The sequence below is a fragment of the Phycodurus eques genome, chromosome 1 (genome assembly GCF_024500275.1).
Source record: "Phycodurus eques isolate BA_2022a chromosome 1, UOR_Pequ_1.1, whole genome shotgun sequence".
Taxonomy (NCBI): Eukaryota; Metazoa; Chordata; class Actinopteri; order Syngnathiformes; family Syngnathidae; genus Phycodurus; species Phycodurus eques.
Genome location: NC_084525.1, coordinates 42,248,489 through 42,273,198, shown reverse-complemented (window position 1 = coordinate 42,273,198; position 24,710 = coordinate 42,248,489). Strand labels below are relative to the sequence as shown.

General features: G+C 41.7%; 1 protein-coding gene across 3 annotated transcripts in view; it reads right to left on the bottom strand.

Annotated features, from left to right (window-relative positions):
• Positions 1-2,268: 2,268 nt before the first annotated feature.
• Positions 2,269-24,710, bottom strand: part of LOC133411001 (protein-tyrosine kinase 2-beta-like) — a 37,345-nt gene continuing 14,903 nt past the window's right edge. For 2 of the 3 annotated variants that reach the window (XM_061692787.1, XM_061692778.1), the window contains 13 exons: positions 21,884-21,999; positions 21,709-21,809; positions 21,542-21,631; positions 13,434-13,638; positions 6,071-6,161; positions 5,943-5,987; positions 5,696-5,812; positions 5,582-5,614; positions 3,358-3,382; positions 3,224-3,264; positions 2,982-3,116; positions 2,796-2,876; positions 2,269-2,593 (listed from right to left, as the gene is read on the bottom strand). In XM_061692787.1, coding sequence (XP_061548771.1) covers positions 2,360-2,593; positions 2,796-2,876; positions 2,982-3,116; positions 3,224-3,264; positions 3,358-3,382; positions 5,582-5,614; positions 5,696-5,812; positions 5,943-5,987; positions 6,071-6,161; positions 13,434-13,638; positions 21,542-21,631; positions 21,709-21,809; positions 21,884-21,999 — 1,314 coding nt within the window. In that variant the 3' untranslated portion in view covers positions 2,269-2,359. Of the gene's footprint in view, positions 2,594-2,795; positions 2,877-2,981; positions 3,117-3,223; positions 3,265-3,357; positions 3,383-4,207; positions 4,830-5,581; positions 5,615-5,695; positions 5,813-5,942; positions 5,988-6,070; positions 6,162-13,433; positions 13,639-21,541; positions 21,632-21,708; positions 21,810-21,883; positions 22,000-24,710 lie in introns of those variants that run through there. The other variant, XM_061692797.1, reaches the window with a different exon arrangement.

Here is a 24,710-nt window from a genome sequence, read left to right as displayed (position 1 = left end):
TTTAACAAAGTTTTCAAATTCTTGTTTATTTCCTAACCATAATCCCCAAATATCATCCAAATATCGTAAATAACTAACTGGTTTCTTTTCGCATTTGGCAAGTGCTTCTTCTTCCCAATTGGCCATAAAAACGTTAGCATATGCCGGCGCAAATTTTTTACCCATTGCTGTCCCCTTAATTTGTAAATAATATTTTTTATTGAAAATAAAATCATTCCTGGTTAAATTTATTTCTAATAATTGTAGTAATTCGTAGTCCGGCCTCTTTGGATCCGGATATTTTTGAAATATCTTTTTAATACATTCGATTCCCGCTGGAATAGGAATGTTTGTATACAAATTGTCCACATCCATTAAAAAGAACCAAAAGTTCGAAGAAATGTAAACATTTTTAACCATTTCTATAAAATGATGTGTGTCCTTTACGTAAGATGGGTGTCTAGTAGAGCGTGGGGTTAGGTAATATTCTAAATATTCTGCCGTACAATATGTTTCACTCCCACAATCTGAGACAATGGGTCTCCCAGGGGGAATCTCAAATGGAACTGTCCATTTATCCAGACTTTTATGGATCTTAGGCAGAATATAAAACCTTCTTTCTCTTGGTTCCGAAGTTCCTATCAAATATTGTTTTTGTCTTCCATTGATATATTTTTTTATTTTTAAGTGTATTTATAATTACAAAGTACATAGCTCAACCACAGTGATCTTTGGGTTCTTCTTTCCCTCTCTCACCAAGGCTCTTCTCCCACGATTCCTCAGTTTGGCCGGACGGCCAGCTCTAGGAAGGGTTCTGATCGTCTCAAACGTCTTCCATTTCAGGATTATGGAGGCCACTGTGCTCTTAGGAACCTTAAGTGCAGCAGAAATTTTTTTGTAACCTTGGCCAGATCTGTCCCTTGCCACAATTCTGTCTCTGGGCTCTTCCGGCAGTTCCTTTGACCTCGTGATTCTCTTTTGCGCTGACATGCCCTGTGAGCTTTAAGGTCTTATATAGACAGGGGCGTGGCTTTCCTCATCAAGTCCAATCAGTATAATCAAACAGAGCGGGACTCCAGTGAAGGTGTAGAAGCATTTTAAGGATGATGAGAAGAGATGGACAGCACCTGAGTTAAATATATGAGTGTCACAGCAAAGGGTCTGAATACTTATGGCTGTGTGATATTTCAGTTTTTCTTTTTTAATATATCAGCAAAAAATGCAACAATTAAATCTTTTTCTGTCAATATGGAGTGTTGTGTGTACGTTAATGTGGAAAAACGTAAATAATTTTAACAAATGGCTGCAATATAACAAAGAGTGAAAAAATTAAGGTGGTATGAAAACTTCCCGTACCCACTGTGTGTGTGTGTGTGTGTATATATATATATATATATATATATATATATATATTTATTTCCAACAGTCCTTTGTCTTCATTTCATCGCATGTGTGCTGTATATGTAGAATATTTGAGTGCAATCAGATTTCAGTTTCTATGTGTTGTAATTTAAATGTAATCTGCCAAAAAAAGAATCCCAAGTGTTGGCGTCAACCAGGTCAAACACACTCACACCGTTGAAAGTGTCTAACCAATCCGATTTTAGATTCACGTCACTGCGTCTTCACGCAGGCTGAGTCACATTGGTATTTCCCCCATCCTCTTATTGGTTCAGCTAAATAGTTCTGTGATTGGTTGATTTTGGACATGATTAAAAATAAATTTTCAAGGCCACTTAAAAAAAATAAATCAACTTTGTGGTCTAGGTCAACTAACATATTACTGTCTGGCTTGTTTTCAACCTGGAAAAGGATTCTGGGGCACTTTCAGAGCAGCATGTGAGAGCTAGCTGACACAGACAGGCAGGAGAAAAGAAAGTTCTGCTGTTTCTCCATCCGTATCTCTGGTGAATATATATTTTATTTAATGTATTGATGTTTTTGTCTTGTTATTAGATAAATATTGATTGTGAACTGCTATATTGTACTTTATACACTACAATTACTATAGAGGTTTGGAGTTGTTTGGTGGTGATGTATTGGGAGATAAAGATAACTGCTTCTTGCTTTAGTAATAATGGCATTCATCGTCAAATATGGGGAATGTCCCGGTCTTCTTTCATGCCACGCATATGTGTAGCGTTTTTGTACATTGTATTTGCAATGTGATGGTGTTATTAAGAGGTGGATTAGGTCACTGAAGGCCCAGGTCCCAAACTCACTGCAATACTGTATATCAGCAATCTAAAAGACAGCGAGGCACATGTCAAAGTTTTTAGGAAACAAGAGTTCAGGTCAGACAAATATTTATTTCTCCATCCCATAGTTCTGTTTTTGTGTATGTACTACACTGTACACTGGAACAAATAACCGAAACCCCTCAATCCCCCGAGCTGTCCTCATCCTGCCTCGGCATGGCCAGTTTGGCCCTGACCCGGGCCTGATCCACTGCATCCAGCAGGTTCTTGGAGTTCAGTGCCAGGGTGTGTGCAGCAGCAAGCATCTGTCGTTGGCACTCCTCCTTCAGAGTTGTCTCCGAGTTCTGCTGGGCCAGTCTCATCTTATTGATTAGTTCCCCCAAGTCCTTGTTCAGCAGCTTCTTCGTGCCTACGATCTGAGAAAGGTCCGCGATATAAGCACCACAAGTTATTCAAGCTTGTCATAATGGGGGGAATTTTACATAAAAAAAAATATCTGAAATGTGTTCAGAAGAGGAATGTAAGTGGAAAAGTGTTATTGGCTGATGGCTGGAATTCCAAAAGTGGGAAGGATGCAGCTGAGTTATATGGCGGACAAAAGGGATACCAAGACAATACCTCGCTTGTAACTGAGCTGTGCAGGGAAGGCATGACATCATCAACGTGTTGAATCAAGCTTCGCAGAGAGATGCCAACTGCCTGGATGGGGAGGAGTGAGGTGAGGGCAAGTGGAGAGGGTGTTACATCATACTGGGTTACATCATATGTAAAAAGACAGAAAAAAGCACGCACGCACGCACGCACTTTGACAGCGTTGGGATACGCCGAGGCGGGCAGCATGTTGACCTCATTCTTCAGCTGTACCACCTGTCTGACTATCGCCATGACGCTGGAGTAAACCTGATCATCTGATCGGTCCAATTCGGCTGTAGGACGAGACTATAACACAACTATTCTGTAGTAATTGTTTGACTAATCACCTGAATGAAAGAATATCAATTTGATTCAATTATTTGGTCAACTAAGAGAGAAGAATATGGTTTTACCCATGTGACGTCGGAAGGTGCTGAGGATGTTGGTGGAGGATCTAAAACACAGTACCCGTTATTTTACATTCCCACCTCCCTATTACCATTTGTGAAGTTGTACTTGAAGGTCAACCAACACATAGGCAACTTACTAGCAGCCGGATTTTTTTCCACAAGCTGCAAATGAAAAAGGGTCTTGTCAGGTTGTTATTGCTTTTTTCAGAGCAGCTTGAACTGTTTCAAGAGTTAAATGACACAGAGACAGTGGGTGCACTTGAATTTACACAACCGTTGAGCACTCATTTTGTGCAACCCCAATTCCAATGAAGTTGGGACGTTGTGTTAAACATAAATAAAAACAGGATACAATGATTTGCAAATCATGTTCAACCTATATTCAATTGAATACACTACAAAGACAAGATATTTAATGTTCAAATTTATTGTTTATTGTTTTCAGCAAATAGTCATTAACTTAGAATTTTATGGCTGCAACACATTCCAAAAAAGCTGGGATAGGGTCATGTTTACCACTGTGTTACATCACCTTTTCTTTTAACAACATCCAATACACATTTGGGAACTGAGGACACTAATTGTTGAAGCTTTGTAGGTGCAATTCTTTCCCATTCTTGCTTGATTTATAGCTTCAGCTGTTCAACAGTCCGGGGTCTCCGTTGTCATATATTACGCTTCATAATGCGCAACACATTTTCAATGGGAGTCAGGTCTGGACTGCAGGCAGCCCAGTCTGGTACCCGCACTCTTTTACTAGGAAGCCTGTTGTAACACGTGCAGAATGTGGTTTGGCATTGTCTTGCTGAAATAAGCAGGGGCGTCCATGAAAAAGACGTTGCTTGAATGGCAGCATATGTTTCTCCAAAACCTGTATGTACCTTTCAGCATTAATGGTGCCTTCACAGATGTGTAAGTTACCCATGCCATTGGCACTAACACAGCCCCATACCATCACAGATGCTGGCTTTTGAACTTTGCGTCCATAACAGTCTGAATGGTTCTTTTCTTCTGGCTCGGAGGAAACGACGTCCACAATTTTTCCAAAAACAATTTGAAATGTGGGCTCGTCGGACCACAGAACCCTTTTCCACTTTGCATCAGTCCATCTTAGATGAGCTCGGGCCCAGAGAAGCCAGCAGGGTTTCTGGGTGTTGTTGATAAATGGCTTTTGCTTTCCATAGTAGAGTTTCAAGTTGCACTTACGGATGTAGGGCCGAACTGTCTTTACTGACAATGGTTTTCTGAAGTGTTTCTGAGCCCATGTGGCGATATCCTTTACACATTGATGTCGGTTTTCCATGCAGTGCCGCCTGAGGGATCGAAGGTCACGGGCATTCAATGTTGTTTTTTGGCCTTGCTGTCATGAACGGAACAGAGGATAGGACCCAAAAATGCACGACTCCAGAACAAATGCACAGTTTCCAAAAGGAGAGGTTTAATAGACGGGCATAGGTCGGTACACAGGCAGGCAATCCAAGAAAGGCAACAGTATCCAAAAACATGAGGCAAAGAGGCGAGGTCGATAATCGGAACAGGGTCAAGTCTTACTGTGAGTCTGTGACGTGGAAACAAGGGATGCTGGAACGCGACGACAAGGTACAACGAACTGGCAACGAGAGGGAATGAGACACAAGGTTAAATACAATAGGTAATTAGGGTGAACGAGGCACAGGTGGTGAAGATGCTCACAGGAGCAGGTGTGTGTGAAACAGGGGGGGGGGAGACAAAATCCGGAACACACACCCATGACACTTGCTGCTTACATACAGTGATTTCTCCAGATTCTCTGACCCTTTTGATGATATTATGGATCGTAGATGATGAAATCCCTAAATTCCTTGCAATTGTACGTTGAGGAACATTGTCCTTAAACTGGTCGACGATTTTCTCACGCACTTGTTCACAAAGAGGTGAACCTCACCCCATCTTTGCTTGTGAATGACTGAGCAATTCAGGGAAGCTCCTTTTATACCCAGTCATGGCACCCACCTGTCCCAATTAAACTGTTCACCTGTGGGATGTTCCAAACGGGTGTTTGATGAGCATACCTCAACTTTATCAGTTTTTTTTGCCACCTGTCCCAGCTTTTTTGGAACGTGTTGCCGTCATAAAATTCCAAGTTCATGATTATTTGCTGAAAACAATCAAGTTTATCAGTTTGAACATTAAATATCTTGTCTTTGTAGTGTATTCAATTAAATATGGGTTGAACATGATTTACGAATCATTGTATTCTGTTTTTATTTATGTTTAACACAACGTCCCAACTTCATTGGAATTGGGGTTGTACATCCAAATGTCTACATTTGTGTTGTAAGACAAATATTTGAGCTGGAGCAATTAGAACAAATATTGCACCTTGGTGTTTGACGCTTGTCGCACGGCAGGATCCTGCAAGACAAACACCATACATGCGATCGTATGTGTGTGTAGGTAGGTGAGAGAGAAAGAGAGACACAGAGTGCACATCACCAGTTGTTGCTCCTCCTGCTCTAGCCACTGTCTATCCATCTCCATCTCTCTTCTTTGCCTTTGTAGAGTGTAATCAACTTGCTCCTTCTCCCAAACTGGCACATGCCAGGCTGTTTCCTAAACACACACAGACACGCACACAAAATATATGACGCTTTGGCACGATGCAACTCAATATTTAATCTATGCATGACAGAATGTGTGAGTGTGCAATGCACTGCAATCTATGGACATCTGTGAAGCACACCTGCATGTGTGTGACATGAGGGCAAGTGATGCCGACTCTGGAAGGCTGAAGAGAGACCACAAGAGAGGATGTGTTAGTGGTTAAAGAACTGCCAGAAGTAAATATACCCTCTTGCTATTATACAGCACCTTTGGGGGAGGCTCAGTGTGGTCAGGGTCCAGTGGCGAGATAGACGAGATGCAGTGTGTCGTATCCGCCTCCTCAATTTTGAGAATGTCCCTTTTATCAAAGCACAATGTGTGTCTATAATAGTTGTTCTTAAAAATTAAAATGTTTAATTTTAAAGGAAACATGCATATATATATTTTTGTACAATTTAAAATGTCTCCCATGCGCCGTGGCGGCTGGTGGAGGTTTAATCAGAGGGGGCACTACATCCTGTGCAGAAATATTAAGTATTTTAGCAAGTAAGTATTTTGACTAGAGATCGACCGATTATCAGCCGGCCCGATTATGGGCACCGATATTTGGAATTTTTACATATATCGGCATCAGTATTTCTTTAAATCTGACGTGCCACTATCAAGAAATGAATTTAAACCTGGGTTATTTCGGGCTCAGATGCAGCCACGCTTCCCTGTTTTTCTCTCTCCTGCCATTTCTGTCCGCAACATTGTGCCACGGACGGCATCATCTGATTGGTTAAGCAGCCACAGCACGAGTAAGGGACGGAAGCCATCTGAAGCGGAAGCTCTTCTCACAAACACACGCCGGAGAGAAAAAAGGTTTTCTCGTGTGTAGAAGCTCCGGAGAGCAAAACGCATGTGTCGAAGGTACACGCAGAAAACTCTCCCAAAATTGTAATAAACATCCCAGGGCTCTACATTTCACAACTACGATTAAAGTTACGGTACAGTGAGCAGCAGAATAACCTAACAGCGAAGTATACAGCGGCAGCTCTGCTAGCTCGGAGTATCTCCCAACATGTCTGAGAATTACTTGTCCGTGAATCACCTGAAATATTGCTGTTGATGACATCGATGTGCAAACAGTCAGTGATTTTAAGCGATATAGTATGAGTCTGCATGAAAGACACATTAAAAACTCTACAACTCACGACTACTAACGTTGCTTTGCGCTTTCTGATCCTATAATCAGAAAATTAAAGTGATGATGAGATTCTATGGGTTATTTAGTATTTAACAGTTGCTTCAATCTCTTGCAACAAGGCTGCTGATAATATTGATATAGAAATAGTGACAGTAGTAAGAAGTATATGTGTGGAAAGTCAAATTAATTGATTCAGGGATTTATCTGAACAAAATGTTGGAACATTTTACAACCCCAATTCCAATGAAGTTGGGACTTTGTGTTAAATATAAATAAAAACGAAATACATCCATCCATTTTCTGAGCCGCTTCTCCTCACTAGGGTCGCGGGCGTGCTGGAGCCTATCCCAGCTATCATCAGGCAGGAGGCGGGGTACACCCTGAACTGGTTGCCAGCCAATCGCAGGGAACAAACAAACAAACAACCATTCGCACTCACAATCACACCTATGGGCAATTTAGAGTCTAATGCATGTTTTTGGGATGTGGGAGGAAACCGGAGTGCCCGGAGAAAACCCACGCAGGCACGGGGAGAACATGCAAACTCCACACAGGCGGGGCCAGGGATTGAACCCGGGTCCTCAGAACTGTGAGGCTGACGCTCTAACCAGTCACCTACCGTGCTGCCAAAATGAAATACAATGATTTGCAAATCATGTTCAACCTATATTTAATTGAATACAATGCAAAGACAAGATGTTTAATGTTCAACCTGATAAACTTGATTGTTTTTAGAAAATAATTACATTTGAATTTTATGGCTGCAACACATTCCAAAAAAGCTGGGACAGGGTCATGTTTACACTGTGTTACATCACCTTTTCTTTTAACAACATTCAATAAACGTTTGGGAACTGAGGACATTAATTGTTGAAGCTTTGGAGGTGGAATTCTTTCCCATTCTTGCTTGATGTACAGCTTCAGCTATTCAACAGTCCGGGGTCTCCGTTGTCGTATTTTACGCTTCATAATGCGCCACACATTTTCAATGGGAGACAGGTTTGGACTGCAGGCAGGCCAGTCTAGTACCCGCACTCTTTTACTCCGAAGCCACACTGTTGTAACACGTGCAGGATTTGGTTTGGCATTGTCTTGCTGAAATAAGCAGGGGCGTCCATGAAAAAGACGTTGCTTGGATGGTAGCACATGTTTCTCCAAAACCTGTATGTACCTTTCAGCATTAATGGTGACTTCACAGATGTGTAAATTACTCATGCCATTGGCACTAACACAGCCCCATACCATCACAGATGCTGGCTTTTGAACTTTGCGTCCATAACAGTCCGGATGGTTCTTTTCCTCGTTTGGCCCGGAAGACACGACGTCCACAGTTTCCAAAAACAATATGAAATGTGGACTCGTCGGACTGCAGAACACTTTTCATCAGTCCATCTTAGATGCCGTTTCTGGGTGTTGTTGATAAATGGCTTTTGCTTTGCATAGTAGAGTTTCAAGTTGCACTTACAGATGTAGCGCCGAACTGTATTTACTGACATTGGTTTTTCTGAAGTGTTCCTAAGCCCATGTGGTGATATCCTTTACACATCGATGTCAGTTTTTGATGTTGGTTTACGGCCTTGCACATTTTGAATGGAGTCTGCATGAGGGGTTTAGATTGCAGTCGAACCTTGTGGCAAACCCTGTAGCGCTTCTGTTAGATATATTGTAGAAGTTATCATTTATTTGCTTAGCTTGCATTAGTATTATGGACAATGTTTAGAAAGAAAGATGTCTCGCCTTCAAGAAGATGACTCAGCAGGAATCATCTGAGAGAAGGACGTGGCCGGGACGTGGCAGGTGCCATGTTTTCACCTTGAAACCCTACCCTTAGTGTGTTGTGTCTTGTAGCTTAGTACATTATGTCTTGTAAACTTAGAAACCTCCCTATTTTCAAATAAATGCAGGAGCGACGGGAGAGATTGTTTAGAGCGTGTTGAGAGGCTGTAACCTGAACAATCTCCCATGCGCCCTCCTCATGAGTAAAATGACCAACGTCTTCATTCCTTTTGTGTTTATTCATTATAATGTTTGGTGAGATAAATCCAACAGCTTCCCAAATCAGTCACATGGTACAGCCGGGCAGCAAGACTTTGGACGTCATCACTTCCGGGTCCGCCCCGAAACGAAGCAAGCCACGATATGCGCGTTGCGGAAACACCCCCCTCCATTACTCGACACACGCCTCGAAGACTCGGCACATCTCGTAACATCACCACTTAATGGTGTAGCGGACATTCACGCCGCAACTTTGAGGCGTCACAGAGACTCGCGACCACCTGAGAACTCCCACTCCTCCACGCTGCCCTGCTGTGAGACAGCGACTAGGACAGGGCCTGGTACACGTCAAGTCGACCTTAACCTAATTAGCAGCTTCCTGTCAAATCTTGATTCCTGTCTTCAAAAGACGCCTTCCCGGACCAAATGGTCGGGGAAGAATATCTGGTTAATATCCAATATGCGTGTGAGGCTCCACCCACTGGCGTTGAGAGGAACTGCAAACGCCAGAACTTGTGGACGTGCCTCTGATGTTTGTTAACAGAAGATAAAATGTCCGTTTTTATATCTTGCAAACTCGGTAGAAATATTCCAAATGTATGCCTTGGTGTCTGTGTCCCCATTTTCACTTTGACAGGTCCTTTGCAAGGTTTTGAAAGCTGTTCATGATTTGAAATCAAACAGTACGAAATGTTGTATTGAACAATACGCAACCCATCTGCCACGGCCAAAGTTTAAACAATGATTCTATGCATGAGAGTACAAAGTTGGGAGTGTTTGAAATTATTATTTTAAAACCTATTTACTCAAATTTGTGGACAAGATTCAGGCTGGTGGGCGTGGTCTTCTCCAAGTTGGCACGCCCTCTTCTTACGTCCCGCCCCTGGGGTATTTAACTCTAAACTCACACCTTTCTCAAGGAGTTGAGTTCAGGCTAGTCTTGTTTTTCTTCTCCTCGTACCTTGCGGGCAGCTCGCCAGCCGGGCTGGCCGCCGGCCACCCCTCCCCTGTTCCCCCTTTTGTGCGGGCACACGGCTTGGTAAACGCGAGCCCGGATCGACATGGCTTTCCAGTCTAAACGTGGGCCACCGCTAAGCGATCAGAGCCGCTACTACGAAGATACCGGGTCCGCTCCCAGCCAAGCGGGATCGCTCTGAAATTGCCAGCGAGCCACGAAAGAGGCAGGAAGAGACGTCCGGTTTTCCCAAGAAGGTGTGACAACCAGCCATTTTTCTTCCCACGCCTCTCTTGTTCCCTTTGTTTTTATTTTTCTACATCTTTTTCGTCTGCAACCAAATCTGTCGCCTTGCTTCCGGAGCCACTTCCAAAGGAAGACCACCCCCAAAGACCAGCTGATCTGCATTCGTGAGTCGACACTGCAATCCTTACTATGATGTACAACATCAGTGCTTAATAATTGTGGGGAAATTACTAGCGTCATACGAAATCCCACCTTTGCCTTCTCACTCTCTGACTCAACGCATTAAACTGTCACATGCTCATTTAGTTCACACATGGTGTCCTCTTTTCCATTTTCGTACACCTCATTTTCTTTCTTTCGTTTACCCTTAGTGTTGTTTTCTTTTTGTAGTTGTAGATGCGTGTTTCATTAAATATACCATAAAATTCCACTCTTGGTCGTATTTTGTGTGTGTTCTGAATTTAAGTAAACCTCTGTAACCTAGGACTCAAAATGTCGTAGAGTGTACTAACCTCCAGATTCTGAGACTGATTTAAAAAGGGTTTGTCGCCGAAAGTTCAACTTGAAAAATGTGACCTTTGAGACATTAGTTTGATTTTAACAATCAAATCGAATTTTACGATAAATCGGAAGTAACGCAAGCATCGCTCACAGCTTATTACTTTATCCTAAGTTAATTACAATTCTTATTTCATACATAAGCGCTACAATGGATTTAAGCATAGCAGGTGTTGTGTATTTGTGTAATGAGTGTGGGTGTGGCCTAAGGAGATCAACACTTTACATAAAGGTGTGCGTAATTTCTAGGCAGCTTCTTGTCTTTATGCAAAATGGGCCAAAAAAGAGATTTAAGTGACTCTGAAAAGTCAAAAATGATCAAAAGTCTCTCAGAGGGAGACAGCACTGTTGAAATATCTAAGATATTGGGGCGTGATCACAGAAGCATCAAACGTTTGTTGCAAATAGTCAACTGGGTCGCAAGAAACGTGTTAAGACAAAAAGATGCAAATTAAGTGCTACTGATTTGAGAAGACTCAAGAGTGAAGCTACTACGATCCCATTATCTTCAGGTTCTGCCATTTTTCAGAAATAACTGGAATACCTCAAAGTACAAGATGTTCAGTTTTCAGAGGCATGGCCAAGGTAAGAAAAGCTGAAAAGAAAAAGACCTCCACTGAACAACACACATAAGCTGAAGCGCCTCGATTGTGCCAAGAAATAACTAAAGGCAGATTTCTCAAAGGTTTTATGGACTTATGAAATGAGAGTGACTCTTGACAGACCAGATGGATGGGCCCGTGGCTGGATCACGAACGGGCACAGAGCTCCACTTGGACTCAGACGCCAGCAAAGTGGGATACTGGTATGATATATTTTAAAGATGAACTGGTTGGACCTTTACGGGTTGAAAATGAACTCGTAAACATTCTGTCAGTTTTGAGAAGATATTTTCTTCAGGCAGTGGTACAAGAAAAAGCCTGCATCTTTCAAAAAGACAATGATTTTTATGCAGGACAATTCTCCATCACATGCATCCAAGTACTCGTCTGCGTGGCTTGTCAGTAAAGGCTTGAAAAATGAAAAACTGATGACTTGGCCCCCTTCCTCATCTAACCTGAATCCAATTGAGAACTTGAAGACAGTTCTTAAACGGGAGATATACGGTGAAGGAAAACTACACTTCTTGGAACAAAGTCTCTGCTGCACAAAAACGTGATTGACTACAAATCAAGAAACTGACAGAATCCATAGAAGGCTTATCCATTTCTATTAGAAACTTTTTAGTTGAGTTTTTAATATAATTATTCAGGTTTATTAACATTTTTGACTAACCTAAAGCAATCTGGTTGGTAATTAATAAAAATAATCCTAAAAAAGGAGACTAATAATTCTGTGCACGATATATATACTGTTACTTTGGAAAAATATGACTCAAGTAAAAGTAAAAAGTAGTCCTTCAAATAATTACTTATATAAATAATTATCTACAAAATCTGACAAGACGGGCTTCGAAATGTCTCCCATAAAGCTGAAAAAAAAAAACGCAGAGTGGATGTTGAAAATGGGCAATTCCAGACGGAATGGACTGAGAAGTATTTGTCTACCGAATGCAACAAGTATTAACCCGGTATCCTGGTGGTATTGATATGAGACCTTTAACCGTATCGGAAACTGTAAACAACTGCACGCTTCATTGGTTAAGTGAGTAGACAACAAAACTAGGCAGTTTATCACGTCAGCTATTAAAAGAAGTGCCTTTCTCAAACACAGCAACTCTTCACAGAGTGGAACTACTTGCAAAGGATGTTGCAGGAAAACTTTTGGAAACCTGGGAACAGCAGATGTCTGTCTATTGCTGTGGGCAAATCAACTGATTGTACAGACACGGCCCAGCTGAAGTGTAATATCATCTTTTCCCATGATATTTAATTTTCTATTTTAAAAGAGACTCACCAAAGTCTGTGTGGTGGTTCAGATTCAGAAGTCTGATACGCATGGTGGTTCTTGAAGTGTTAAACATTTATTTTGTCTTGTTTTGATTGTGCACAGAGGTCAAACACATTTAAAGGTGTTGTAAATAATTTTTTAAAATCTAACTACTATAATATTAAACACAATTATCCAACAACAAAATTATGGCTGGTGAGCAAAAAAGTTACAATTCATAAAACACACTGAAATTCAACGCACTTTCTCAGCAATATATTTTTCATTGTACCCCACCTCGCATGTCCCAATTTAATGAGATATTAACAGTGAATGAGACCGAGCCACCAATGAGATATGGATCTCATCTAAAAATAGATATACATATAATGTGTAGTATGTTATTATCATATTTCATTGTCATTATTTGACTTTTTAAATTTGTAATTATTTTTTTCTTATTCTGTGTGACTCAGCTGACCGGTATTGTAGCACCCCTAGCACCCTTATTGACATGTCTTTTAAAATACCCCAAGGGTCAAGCATTACATACTGTACATACGGTACTTGTCATACACCATACTTCTTGTCATGCTGGAATTAACTTGATTTAGGTCAGATCTGTCTCATGCAGCGAGCCAGCTCTCATTCCGCCCCATATACTGTTGGGCCTAAGACAAGTCCGGGCTACATTAGAATGCCAACCAGTGGGATGGATATTGGCTTTACCGTAATATGTCCCCTTAAAAAGGACCATTTGTAAGCTGCTAATTGAATAATATCGCTTTGCACATGTACTATAGTAAGAAGCTGAGTACCTCAGGGAACAGACAAGCTGGCTGAAGCTGGGACGAATGTACGGCTCGTAGGCCCAGCAACTGGTCAGCAGAGAGTAGACGGCGGGCGGGCACAACAGTGGCTTGGGGAGTCGGACACCAGACTCCAGCTGAGTGATCACCTGTCCGTTTTCCAGCCAGAGAAATGGTTGCCGGCCCATGGAGAAGATTTCCCACACACACACACCTGTTTGGACACACACGCACACACCTTCTGGATTATTCGTGTAAAGGGGACGACAGGGGCTCTTGGATTGCAAAACAGCTGCATTTTCAGCTGCATTTTCAGACACTGCATTTTTTTCCCATTCGCATTCGGTTGTGGTCATTCTGTCGGCCTGGCACACAGTTACTAAAATAAGGGTACTGCTCACTGAACATAAAAATAAAAATTATTGGCAGTTTCACACTATTCAGATTGTATTTTCCTTTTCCTTGCCATAATGCAGATCTGAATGCAGAAATTAACACTTTTCCTTTCCTGGGCTTTAAGAGCTTCCCATTCAACCAGTAAACACTTCTCACAGCCATGCTTTGCTGGAAAAATGAAGGAGATGATGAAACGGCTCGTGCTTTTTCAGTGAATGCAATTCTCTGTGGCTCCATTGTTTTTTTTTGCTCTTGTGGTGGTGCTGATGTAGTGGCTTGCCAGCTGGATGGACTCCATAGTCCAATGTCACCCCGACAATGGTGTTTCCCACTTCGGCCTCAGCAGTGTATGACTCCCCAGCTGTAATAGCACCTGCTGGACCGACTCCACCGTACAATGTCGCCCTGACATTATATATATGTCGTATATATATATATATGTGTGTGTGTGTGTGTGTGTGTGTGTGTGTGTGTGTGTGTGTATATATATATATATATATATATATATATATATATATATATCTTGGCATGGTGGACGACTGGTTAGAGCGTCTGCTTCACAGTTCTGAGGACCGGGGTTCAAATCCCGGCCCCGCCTGTGTGGAGTTTGCATGTTCTCCCTGTGCCTGCGTGGGTTTTCTCCGGGCACTCCGGTTTCCTCCCACATCCCAAAGACATGCATGCTAGGTTGAGTGAAGACACTAAATTGCCCGTAGGTGTGAATGTGAGTGTGAATGGTTGTTTGTTTATATGTGCCCTGCGATTGGCTGGCGACCAGTTCAGGGTGTACCCCGCCTCCTGCCCGAAGATAGCTGGGATAGGCTCCAGCACGCCTGCGACCCTTGTGAGGATAAGCGGCTCAGAAAATGGATGTATGGATGGATAATAAATCTTATTATACTTATATAGTGCTTTTCTAGACTCTCTACAATAGCATACATTCCAAGGTCACACCGAGTGGTTGCAAACTACATGTACTGCTACAGCTGTACAGTACAGTCCTGCAGTCTGACGGAAGCGTGGCTGCCGTTCTGTGCCTACTGCCCCTCCGACCACCACCAAACATCCGACCACATCATGGCCAATGTGGGCTAATCGTCTTGCCCAACGACGCAGCGACAAGCGCTTGGGCGGGACACAAACTGGCGACCCACCGGCTGTGCCTCGCCACCCACAAACATGGATATGCGTTTTTGTTCTTATAAATTCTCACATACCAGAATTTAGACCAAGAACACAAAAAAAACATCACTTGCCCTCAAGATGGACCTAGAAAAACAATATGGAATGAAGTCTGTGCTAACCAAGATCCAAATAAGCTGTATGATGCATTTTTGTCAATTATAATTATATATGAGAAACATTGTCCCCTAAAAAAAAGTCACCAGGACACGTCAGTACTCAAATAGGCCATGTATCACAAGGGGGGTAGAGGATGCATGCAAAAAGAATAATACCTCATGTAAAATATGTTTTAAATTGAGGACAAAAGAAGCTAAAATAAAATATACGAAGTATCAAAACAAACTCATAAATATCAAAAGAATGAGAAGGAAAGAACATTACCACACATTATTGGAGCAGAATAAGAGTAGCACACAAGAACTATTGAGACTATTAAATAGCATAATTAATAATGGTTATAATGACCTATCCCAAATACTTCATAAAAGATGAAAATACTATTATTGATTTTTTAAAAAACAAACAAAAAAAAGGATATAGCTGTCATGTTCTTCTTAGGAATGTATTTTTTATTTTTGTCCTGTGAGTAGGTGCTCCCTGCGTTTTTCTTGGTTTCCGTTTGGGGGCGCAAGGAGGAGTTGAACAGGGAGGCACATACCTTTGGGCAATTGTAATCAGCTCCCAGTCTTAAGCCCTATGACCACACCAAACACAATTTGTCCTGTAGCTTGCTGTGCGCATTCTGTTTGGTTTCCATTTGCTCGAGTTGGATATTTTCTATGCTCCTTGTTTTTCATAGTAAGTTTTAACATTGTTTCTAGTATACTCCTGGCTCCTCCTTTTTCATTAGTCACTGTTTGTTGTACTTTTTAATGTATCCATCTACCTATTTTTCTTTCTTTATGTTTATTTCTTTGTTCGTTTGCTAATTTGTACATTACTATTTGTTCTACTTGTTGTTGTGCAGCACTTTTTCTTGATGCTTTATTGAAATAAAGAATTTCAGTAATTCCATCCACACTCTGGTAGTACTTTGGGGTCCTAACTCGTCACCAGCCATAACAATAGCCACTGAATTTAATATTTTTATTTGTCCAGGTGACGTAGCAAAATGAATTCCTGACTCTAGAGATAAATATGATGTCGACCTTTCTTTTCCTTTCAGCTTGTCCCGTTAGGGGTCCCAACAGCATGTCATCGTTTTCCATGTTAGCCTATCTCCTGCATCCTCCTCTCTAACACGAACTGTCCTCAAGACTTCCCTCACAACATTCATCAACTTTTTCTTTGGTCTTCCTGTAGCTCTCTTGCCTGGCAGTTCCATCCTCATCACCCTTCTACCAATATACTCACCATCTCTCCTCTGGATGTGTCCAAACCATCGAAGTCTGCTCTCTCTAACTTTGTCTCCCAAAACATCTAACCTTGGCCATCGCTCTGATGAGCTCATTTCTAATCCTATCCAACCTGGTAACTCTTAGAGCGAACCTCAATATCTTAATTTCCACCAACTCCAGCTCTGCTTCCTGTTGTCTCTTCAGTGCCACTGTCTCTAATCTGTACATCATGGTTGGCCTCAGCACTGTTTTATAAACTTTGCCCTTCATCCTGGCAGAGACTCTTCTGTCACATAAAACATCCGACACCTTCTGCCACCCGTTCCAACCTGCTTGAACCAGTTTCTTCACTTCCTTACTACACTCACCATTGCTCTGGACGGCTGATCCCAAGTATTTAAAGTCCTCCACCCTCACTATATCTTCTCCCTGTAGCCTCATTCTTCCCACTCCACCCATCTCTTTCAAGGACATATATTCTGTTTTACATCAGCAAACCTTCATTCCTCTGCTTTCCAGTGCATGCCTCCACCTGCTCCCTGCTTTCACTGCATATCAGAACGTCACCTGCGAACATCATGGTCCATGGGGACTCCAGTCTAACCTCATCTGTCAGTCTATCCATCACCACTGCAAACAAGAAAGGGCTCAGGGCTGATCCCTGATGGAGTCCCACCTCCACCATATACTCCTCTGTCACACCGACAGCACACCTCACCACTGTTCTGCATCCCTCATACATGTGCTGTACTATTCTAACATACTTCTCTGTCACTCCAGACTTCCGCATGCAGCACCACAGCTCCACAGCTCCTCTCTGGGTACTCTGTCATAGGCTTTCTTTGGTTCTACAAAGACACAACGTAGCTCATTCTGACTTTCTCTGTACTCCTCCATCAACACCCTCAAAGCAAATAATACATCTGTGGTACTCTTTCTCGGCATTAAACCATACTGTTGCTCACAAACACTCACTTCTGTCCTGAGTCTAGCCTCCACTACACGTTCCTATAACTTAATTGTGTGGTTCATAAACTTTATTCCTCTACAGTTCCCACAGCTCTGCACATTACCCTTTGTTCTTAAAAATGGGCACCAGCATTTTTCCTCCCTTCCTCAGGCATCTTCTCACCCACTAAAATTCTGTTGAACAACCTGGTCAAAAACTCCACAGCCACCTATCCTAGATGCTTCCATACCTCCACAGGAATGTCATCAGGACCAACTGCCTTTCTATTGTTCATCCTGTTCTGTGCCTTTCTAACTTCCACCCTTACTAATCATTGCTACCTCCTTGTCCACCACACTTGCCTCTTCTCCTCTTCGTTCCCTCTCATTGTCCTCATTCATCAACTTCTCAAAGTATTCTTTCCATCTATCCAGCACATTACTGGCACCAGTTACCACAGTACCATCGCTATTCTTAATCATCCTAACCTGCTGCACATCCTTCTCATCTCTATCCCTCTGTCTGGCTAACCAGTATAGATCATTCTCTCTTTCTTTAGTGTCCAACCTGGCATACACTTCATCATATGCCTCTTGGTTGGCCTTTGCCACCTCTACCTTCACCCTATGTCACATCTACATGTATTCTTGTCCCCTCTCTTCGGTCCTCTCAGTGTCCCACTTTTTCTTTCCTAACCTCTTGTATGATTTCCTGTAATTTGAGGTTCCACTACCAAGTCTCCTTCTCCCCTTCCCTACCAAAAGATACACCAAGTGCTTTCCTGCCTGTGTCTCTGATCACCCTGGCTGTAATAGTCCAGTCTTCTGGAAGATCCTCCTGTCCACCGAAAACCTCTTCTCGAAAAGCCGCACAACACTCTTCCTTTTTCAACTTTCACCATATGGTTCTCTGCTCTGCCTTTGTCTTCTTAATCTTCCTCCCCACCAACAGTCATTTTATACACCATCATCCTATGCTGTCGAGCCACATTCTCTCCGACCACGACCTTACAGTCAGTAACCTCCTTCAGATTACATTGTCGGCACAAAATGTAATCCAGCTGCATGCTTCTACCTACACACTTGTAGGTCACCATATGTTCCTGCCTCTTCTGGAAGAAAGTGTCCACTGTAGCCATTTCCATCCTTTTTGCAAAGTCTACCACCATCTGTCCCTCCAAGTTCCTTTATTGGATGCCAAATGTACCCATTACTTCTTCATCACCCCTGTTTCCTTCACCAACATGTCCATAACAATCTTCACCATTCATGACTCTCTCCCTGACTGGGATGCTCTGAAGTACTTCGTCTAGCTCTACGTCGCATCTCCATGTATTCCTTTATCCTCTCCTCAGTCCTCTCTGTCCCACTTCTCCTTAGCTAACCTCTTTCCTTGTTTGATTTCCTGTATTTTGAGGATCCACCACCAAGTCTTCTTCTCCCCTTTGCTCCAAGAATATTGAAGGGAATATAGAATACTTTATATTCTAATATGTAACTCTAACTAGTTTGGAAGAGAATGTGTATTGGAGTATAGGAGTATATTGCAGGAAGGCCCCCATCGGGGGGTATGTGGTCCCCATCAGGGGGTATTTGGAGACAGATGGCAAAGAAGAAAGGAACTGCGGGGAGCCAGATCAGATAGTCATCATTTGGCCGAACAACGATGACGTCAGATTACGGACCGATCAGACGACAGCGATTCCACACCGGCCTGTTTGAAACATTGTATAAGTCTGGGGTAGAGTCAGATAGTTTGGCTCTACTACTGTATCTGCTAAGGATAAGATAGGGTAGTTACGAACCCAGAGCTCTGCAAAATGTATAGACTCCTCTGTCAGGAATAAATTGGTTGTTTTTTATACATTGTTGTGAACGAAGTTCTTTCACGAAAACGAGCACGCTTGGAACCACGGAAGTTTGGAGATTTTAAAACACAGGTTCCTTCAAGATAGACCAAGTACTCTCCTGCCTGTCTCTCTGATAACCTTGGCTGTCGTGGTCCAGTCTTCTGGAAGCTCTTATTGTCCACCGAGAGCCTGTTTCACCGCTTCTCGAAACACCGCACAACACTCTTACTGTCTCAGCTTCCACCACCAGAGTCCTCTTACACACCATCATACTATGCCGTCTAGCCACACTCTCCCCTACCACTACCTTACAGTTGGTAACCTCCTTCAGATTACATCGTCTGCACAAAATGTAATCCACCTGCGTGCTTCTACCTCCGCTCTTGTAGGTCATCCTATGTTCCTCCCTCTTCTAGAAGAAAGTGTTCACTGCAGCCATTTCCATCCTACCACCATCCATGACTCCAAGTTCCTTTCCTGGATGCCAATCTTACCCATCACTTCTTCATCATCCCTGTTCCTATCACCAACATGTCCATTACAATCTGAACCAATCACAATTCTCTCTCTGTCTGGGATGATCAGTACTACTTCTTCTACCTTCTTCTCTAATATCTGGGATGTAATATTGTCTCTATAGTGCCTCAGTAAATGTATGAAATATGAATTAAAATCCTCCACGCATTCCTGAGTTTGTGACGTTTTTATGCCAAGAGATCTGAAATCAGGTCATTAGAATTTCTCAATCTTATCAATGTCACAAGTAAAGATCTCCACCGACCTCTCCACTCCTGAGCCAGCGCTGTCAACATAAAAAACACGTGCTCTCATAAGAGGGTCTTCCACACGGAGGCAACCAATCAGAGGAAAGGAGGCGGTTCTTCTCATTTTTTTAAAAATGAGATTGACACTTTTATACTATGTCCATGTTTGGGAATCACGCTATGGAGGTCTAAATTGCCAAAATATGAGACCTTTAAAATAATTCTTAAACACATAGTACAACCTTTCACACACATTTGTAACCGGCCCTTTAAATTGGTATTTTCCAGAAATAATAAAAATAGCTGATAATACCAATCTAAAAAAACAAAACAATGGAGACGAACATCGACTTACACCCTACAGACCAATATCACTAGATATAGTATATGAAAATAAATTCTTTGGGGTAATAATTGATGATAAACTATGTTGGAAATCTCCTATAGACAACATAAAATCCAAGATGTCAAAAACCCTAGCTATTTTACATAAAACTAAGGCTGTGGACAAATGATAGAATTAAGTGGACGGCAGAATGGGTGCCGCAAAGTGCGGAGCTGCGCGCTTTTTCTTGATTTAAGCATACGGGAGATTATGCCCCGATATGATGAGCTTCTTTTTTCATTTGTATTATACAGTATAAGTCAAATCTGTACTCAGAATTGGGGGTAGGACATACGTTTTTTTACTTCTTCCTACTCCTCTTGAACATGTACATTTATTTTGTTTATTTTTGTTTTGTTTTTCCTTTTAGCGTTTGTTGATTTGTTTTTGTATATGTTAAATAAAGACAAAAAACTATATGTTCCTGCCATGCTTGAAAATCATTACTGTGACTCAACTTGACTGATACATCTTTTTACACCTAGTTGAGCATGCTAGCACCTTCTTTTAAAATACATTCGGCTGCTAAGATAGATTGTCCATCCATCCATCTATTTTCTGAACCGGTTCTCCTCTTTAGGGTCGCGGACGTGCTGGAGCCTATCCCAGCTATCGTTGGGCAGGAGGCGGGGTACACCCTGAACTGGTGGCCAGCCAATCGCAGGGCATAAGATAGATTGTCTGGTTGATTATTAAAGTTATTAATAAATGGCTTCATTTGGTTTTTATTTGTATCGCTTTACTCGCTGATGTCATTCTTGTGACCAATAAGAGAAGATATCAGCGCCACGTGTTTTATTTATTTATTTATTTTGTATTTTTACTGAACAAGAATGGAACCACAGGTGGGACTTGGATACTGGTCACAAACCCATTAACTGATAAAGACTAGGGAAAAGTACTGTCCATTTTTTAACGCAATGAATTTTCTTGGGATCTTGCATGCATGAAAACCCTGTTTGGTAACTGTTGTTAATTTCTAATGTGCAAAGTGCATAGAGTTGCTGGCATCATATTTTTTGTATTCTGAACAAAACTCGTTGCAATGCTTTGGATGCATGTATCTGTAATTTATTTGTTAAATTGCTTTTAGCAATATTGTGATAATGCCGTTACCAATGACCATATTGCTCCTGGTAATTGTAATACTGTATGAACTGTTCATACTGTTTCATCTCTAGCACAGACTGACATTGGCAGTGGGTCTATGCTTCATTAAACATTTGTGTTCATGCATGAGGGGGACTCTAACCAAACATCCAGACATCACTGGCAACGGTGAACCGTCTGAAGTTGATGGATTCTGGTGCCATCCATTTGATTGGCAATCGTGAAACAGATGCTGCATAATCAAGGAGAGAGGTTTGAATAGATGAACACTGACACCTGAAATATTTGTGCTTGTGAATATGTGTGTACCTTTGTAGTACTCCTGGTCATCTATGTAGCGAGAGAGACCAAAGTCACCAAGCTTGACACAGTCAGGAGATGCCACAAGGATGTTTCTCACCGCTATATCTCTACATAAGCAGGGTAGAATGCACAATGAAGTTGAAAATGCCACATGTAGAGGGGAAAGGTGATCTGCACATACCTGTGCACCATGTTGAGGCCCTCTAGGTAAACTAAGGCTTTGCAGATTTGTAGACAGTACAGGATTAATGTTGCTGTTGTCAGGACATATTTCTGCTCCACCAGATATTTCCCCAGCTGACACCATACACACAAAAAAGAAATAAAATGACTAACTGATTGGCTTTTTTTCCACATATACACTGACTGACTGGCCACACCTGTATGACCATGTGCATGATCCTATAGGATCTAAAACAAAAGATAGCAATGAAAAATCATGGGCTATTATTCATCACACTGTTTTTAGGTTCTCCAACATTACGTGTGTTATTAACCCTTTATATTCAATTCAGTGGTTGGTGTAGGTGTTCCGTTCCCATGTATGGAAATGAACAATGAAACATTTTTAACGCATGGGAGATTAAAGTTGAGGGAGGTGGTTATAGCCTTCTGAATACAAGAGGCCCAACTAATACCAAAGCAACCTTTGAAAAGTCACCATCTCCCATTACTCAGGTGGGACATAAACACACAATGAATACAAGCAATACACACTAAGGATTAGTACACAATGATGCCAGTAATACATTACTCCAAAATTCCACCATTTTGAGTAACAAGCAAAGTAAGTTACTTAGTCTTGGAGAGTAATCAGACTACAGTTACATTTTGTAGCAATTAATAGTTACTTTTGAGTCATCACTGTATCTCACCAAGTACTGATTTGTGGCTGGTCAATCAAAAACTCACAGTCCAGCCAATCAGCAGCACTTAACCATTCACAGAGACTGCTGATTTCTCAATAAGTGGAAGAATGCAATTGGGAGGTGATTGTTGATTCTACAATGCACAGTGACGGTTCAGAACCATAAAAATGCAAAGAAATGCACGATTTCACTATGGCCACAGTATTTTTCTTATTTTACTTTGTAAAAAGTGTGTTTCATGGTTGTTACTTTTTTTTTTTGGCACATTAAGAATACAGTTTTATTGGCGTGTTAAGCGCTCAATACATTGTGGGGTAATTATTCATACCGAAGTGTGTGGTCATAAATCGGTCATGGAGGGCAAGAACAGACTCATTGAAGGACTTACAATACTTAAATAATATTTACAATGAAAAGTGAGAAGTTTCAACTTCATTGTAGTCCGGACTGTGAGCTGGTTTCATGCGCTGCACGGCTGACGTCACGTAAGTAAGTGCTTCTCCCCCTGTCAATCACCCACAGCTTTGCTAGTAATACAGTTGCGTAATCTTGTCACCTTTTCTCCCTCTTCGCATCAAAATTACGATAGTAGGAGCAATGGTGTGTGTGCATGTGTGTGTGCGTGTGTGTGTGTGCGTAGTTATGTGTGTGTGTTTGTATGCGCCCAATATCAAACTGCCACTCACTTTTACGTTTACATACACGCACGCACGCACACGCACACACAAACACACACACACAGTTGCCTTCATGGACCACAATTATCTATCAGGTAAGAGTCTTTAGAGAAGTGTACTGAGAATGGTGTGCTTGTTTACGTTTAGGTACTTACTTACTTAGGTGTGTTGTCATGTCAAGTCTGCAATAGGTTGCTGTTTTAATGTAGCTTCAACTACACTTATATTTAGGTCAGTGGTTCATGTTGATGTAACTGTAACTTGTGTGGCGTAATGGGTATAGTTAAGCGAAAAAGTAATGGGTATAGTTAAGCGAATTTCTTTTTTGTACTGTGGATAAGTGATATTCCTGCCATTTGACAGCTGCTGAATGTAACTAAAAATTTACTTTTTTCTAACTTATCGTAGTTACTTTTTAAATAAAGTAATCAGTAAAGTAACTAAGTTACTTTTTCAAGGTAACTGTCATGGGTGTGTGTTCCGGATTTTGTCTCCCCCCCCCCTGTTTCACACACACCTGCTCCTGTGAGCATCTTCACCACCTGTGCCTCGTTCACCCTAATTACTTATTGTATTTAACCTTGTGTCTCATTCCCTCTCGTTGCCAGTTCGTTGTATCTTGTCGTCGCGTTCCAGCATTCCTTGTTTCCACGTCACAGACTCACAGTAAGACTTGACCCTGTTCCAATTATCGACCTCGCCTCTTTGCCTCATGTTTTTGGATACTGTTGCCTTTCTTGGATTGCCTGCCTGTGTACCGACCTATGCCCGTCTATTAAACCTCTCTTTTTGGAAACTGTGCATTTGTTTTGGAGTCATGCATTTTTGGGTCCTATCCTCTGTTCCGTTCATGACAGTGACTGTTGCAACACTGTTCGTATAGTATAAGAACTCACCTTTCATGATTTTTCCGGATATTGTCTCTGGATAAGGCAATTTATTTTCCAAACGATAGGAAAAGCAAAATTCAACGAAAGGTAAGTTCCGCCTTACACTATCAAAGAAGTATTACTTTTAATCAGATAATGGTTTATTATTGTGAGTGCAGTTTGGACTAATGTGCAGTGCGTCTACTTTACTCTGAGAACTTGCCATCTTCTTTCCCTTTCAGGTAAACCCTTTCTGGGATTGCCACAGTGAAAAATCTTATTTAATCTCTGTTCTCTGCAGCTTCTGCTCTAACTCCACCTATTTGACTTGGTATTGTTACTTGTAGTCAAATATCTAGACTGTCTACCTATCCTTCTGCTGTGGTTCACAACCCTATTCCCCTGTGTCTGTCCACTAAAATCGTTTTCTGTGCGGCTGCTTCTTTCCAAAAAATAAAAAAACATGAGAATACTAATACGGGATTTGAACCCTGCCTGACAACTCAATTTCCAGCATCCTTCTACCGACGTACAGATCCACTATCCACTGCACACGTCCAAAGCATTTCATTGTTTCCTCTCTGGCTGTGTCT